Source organism: Plasmodium cynomolgi (assembly GCF_000321355.1).
Source record: "Plasmodium cynomolgi strain B DNA, scaffold: 0569, whole genome shotgun sequence".
NCBI classification, from domain to species: Eukaryota; Apicomplexa; class Aconoidasida; order Haemosporida; family Plasmodiidae; genus Plasmodium; species Plasmodium cynomolgi.
The window spans coordinates 574-1918 of NW_004192959.1; the positions used below are offsets into that span (position 1 = coordinate 574).

The following is a 1345-nucleotide window of genomic DNA, read 5'->3' on the forward strand; positions in this document are numbered from 1 at the left end:
ATCAGAGCTCCTACTCTTAATAGTCATGTGAACTTGATAGTTATATTAATTATTGTAGAAACTAGTATATTTATGTAGGGCATAAAAAGAATTAAATAAGATGGCATTAAGTTTAGCCTAAAAAAATAGATAAATATATATTATTTATGGAATATTTGTATAACATAGTCTATTACCTAACAAAAAAAAATATATTTATAAAAACTATAAATATAAGAATGAATTTTTAGGATTTTTTTTTTCTTCTCAATCACTAATAGAAAATAAAAACACATCATATTAATGTTATAAATTGATTTCACAGAAATAACCATATTTCTGTCATAACAAAATCTTTTTTAACGACAATCATTGTAATTTTCATTAAAGAACATTTGCGAATTCGTAGAAAACCTAAAATAAATATTTTTAAATATATGTTTTATATAACTTCTTTTACTTATTGTCAAAATAATTATATAATACATAAGTGAATTAAATGTTTTAGGATTTACAATATTGTTTATATTTAGTTTGAAACCTTAAACTCCTGTATTTTTTTCTACATTTATGATATTTAATAGTGGTATTATGCTTTATTATAAATAATACAATAGCATTTTCTACCATAATAAGCTTTAAATTGAGTGGCAAAATGTGAACGCTTTTTTAAGTTCGGCGAATAATGAAAATGTCGTCGTAAATATTTATCGATGGATGTATATATATAGTACCTATTTTATATTAACGTGTATAGTTTAAAAATATAATACGTTTTATTGAATTCAAATAATGTCAAAAAAAATGACGACATTTCCTGTGAAAACTCTGTATATATGGATATTAGTCTTTATTTGTACATTATTCATTACGTAAGAATATGGACTTGAAGCAAAAGAAAATTTCTATTATGTGAACCATACCTTTGATTCTAATCTGTTAAACGCTTCATGATTCTTATCAGGAAGAAGCTGCAAAAGCTGTAGCATTGCATAAAATTCAGGAAGAAGAATTCTTTTCAGAACTTGGTGAAACTTCTGATTTCGATCAACATTGTAATCGAATCGATAATAATCTAAGTTTCAAACTTAGAGAAGTCAAAGTCCTTTGCATTAAACTAGTATGTCATTTAGATATGTTAAGTCAATCGGATGATTCAGAACGTAATAATTACTGCAATTACATACGTTTTTGGTTAAATGAACACATAAGTGAAATACATACTATAAATCTGTAGAAATTGCTTATGTACATATTATGATTTCTTTTCCCTTTATTTTTAGGAGATATATTAGTTTAGCTTTTCAAATTTTGTATTTCTTGATTTAATCATTCCTCCATATTTTGTTTCTTCCTTTTTTGAGCG

The 1345-nt window shown here is 24.2% G+C and overlaps 1 protein-coding gene across 1 annotated transcript; it reads left to right on the forward strand.

Moving 5' to 3' along the window:
* Positions 1–815: 815 nt before the first annotated feature.
* Positions 816–1216, forward strand: PCYB_004740 (CYIR protein; the record flags this gene model as incomplete). The annotated part of the gene is made up of 2 exons (XM_004227895.1): positions 816–851; positions 944–1216. 2 exons carry the CDS (start codon positions 816–818, stop codon positions 1214–1216), a joined length of 309 nt encoding a protein of 102 aa, XP_004227943.1.
* Positions 1217–1345: the final 129 nt, after the last annotated feature.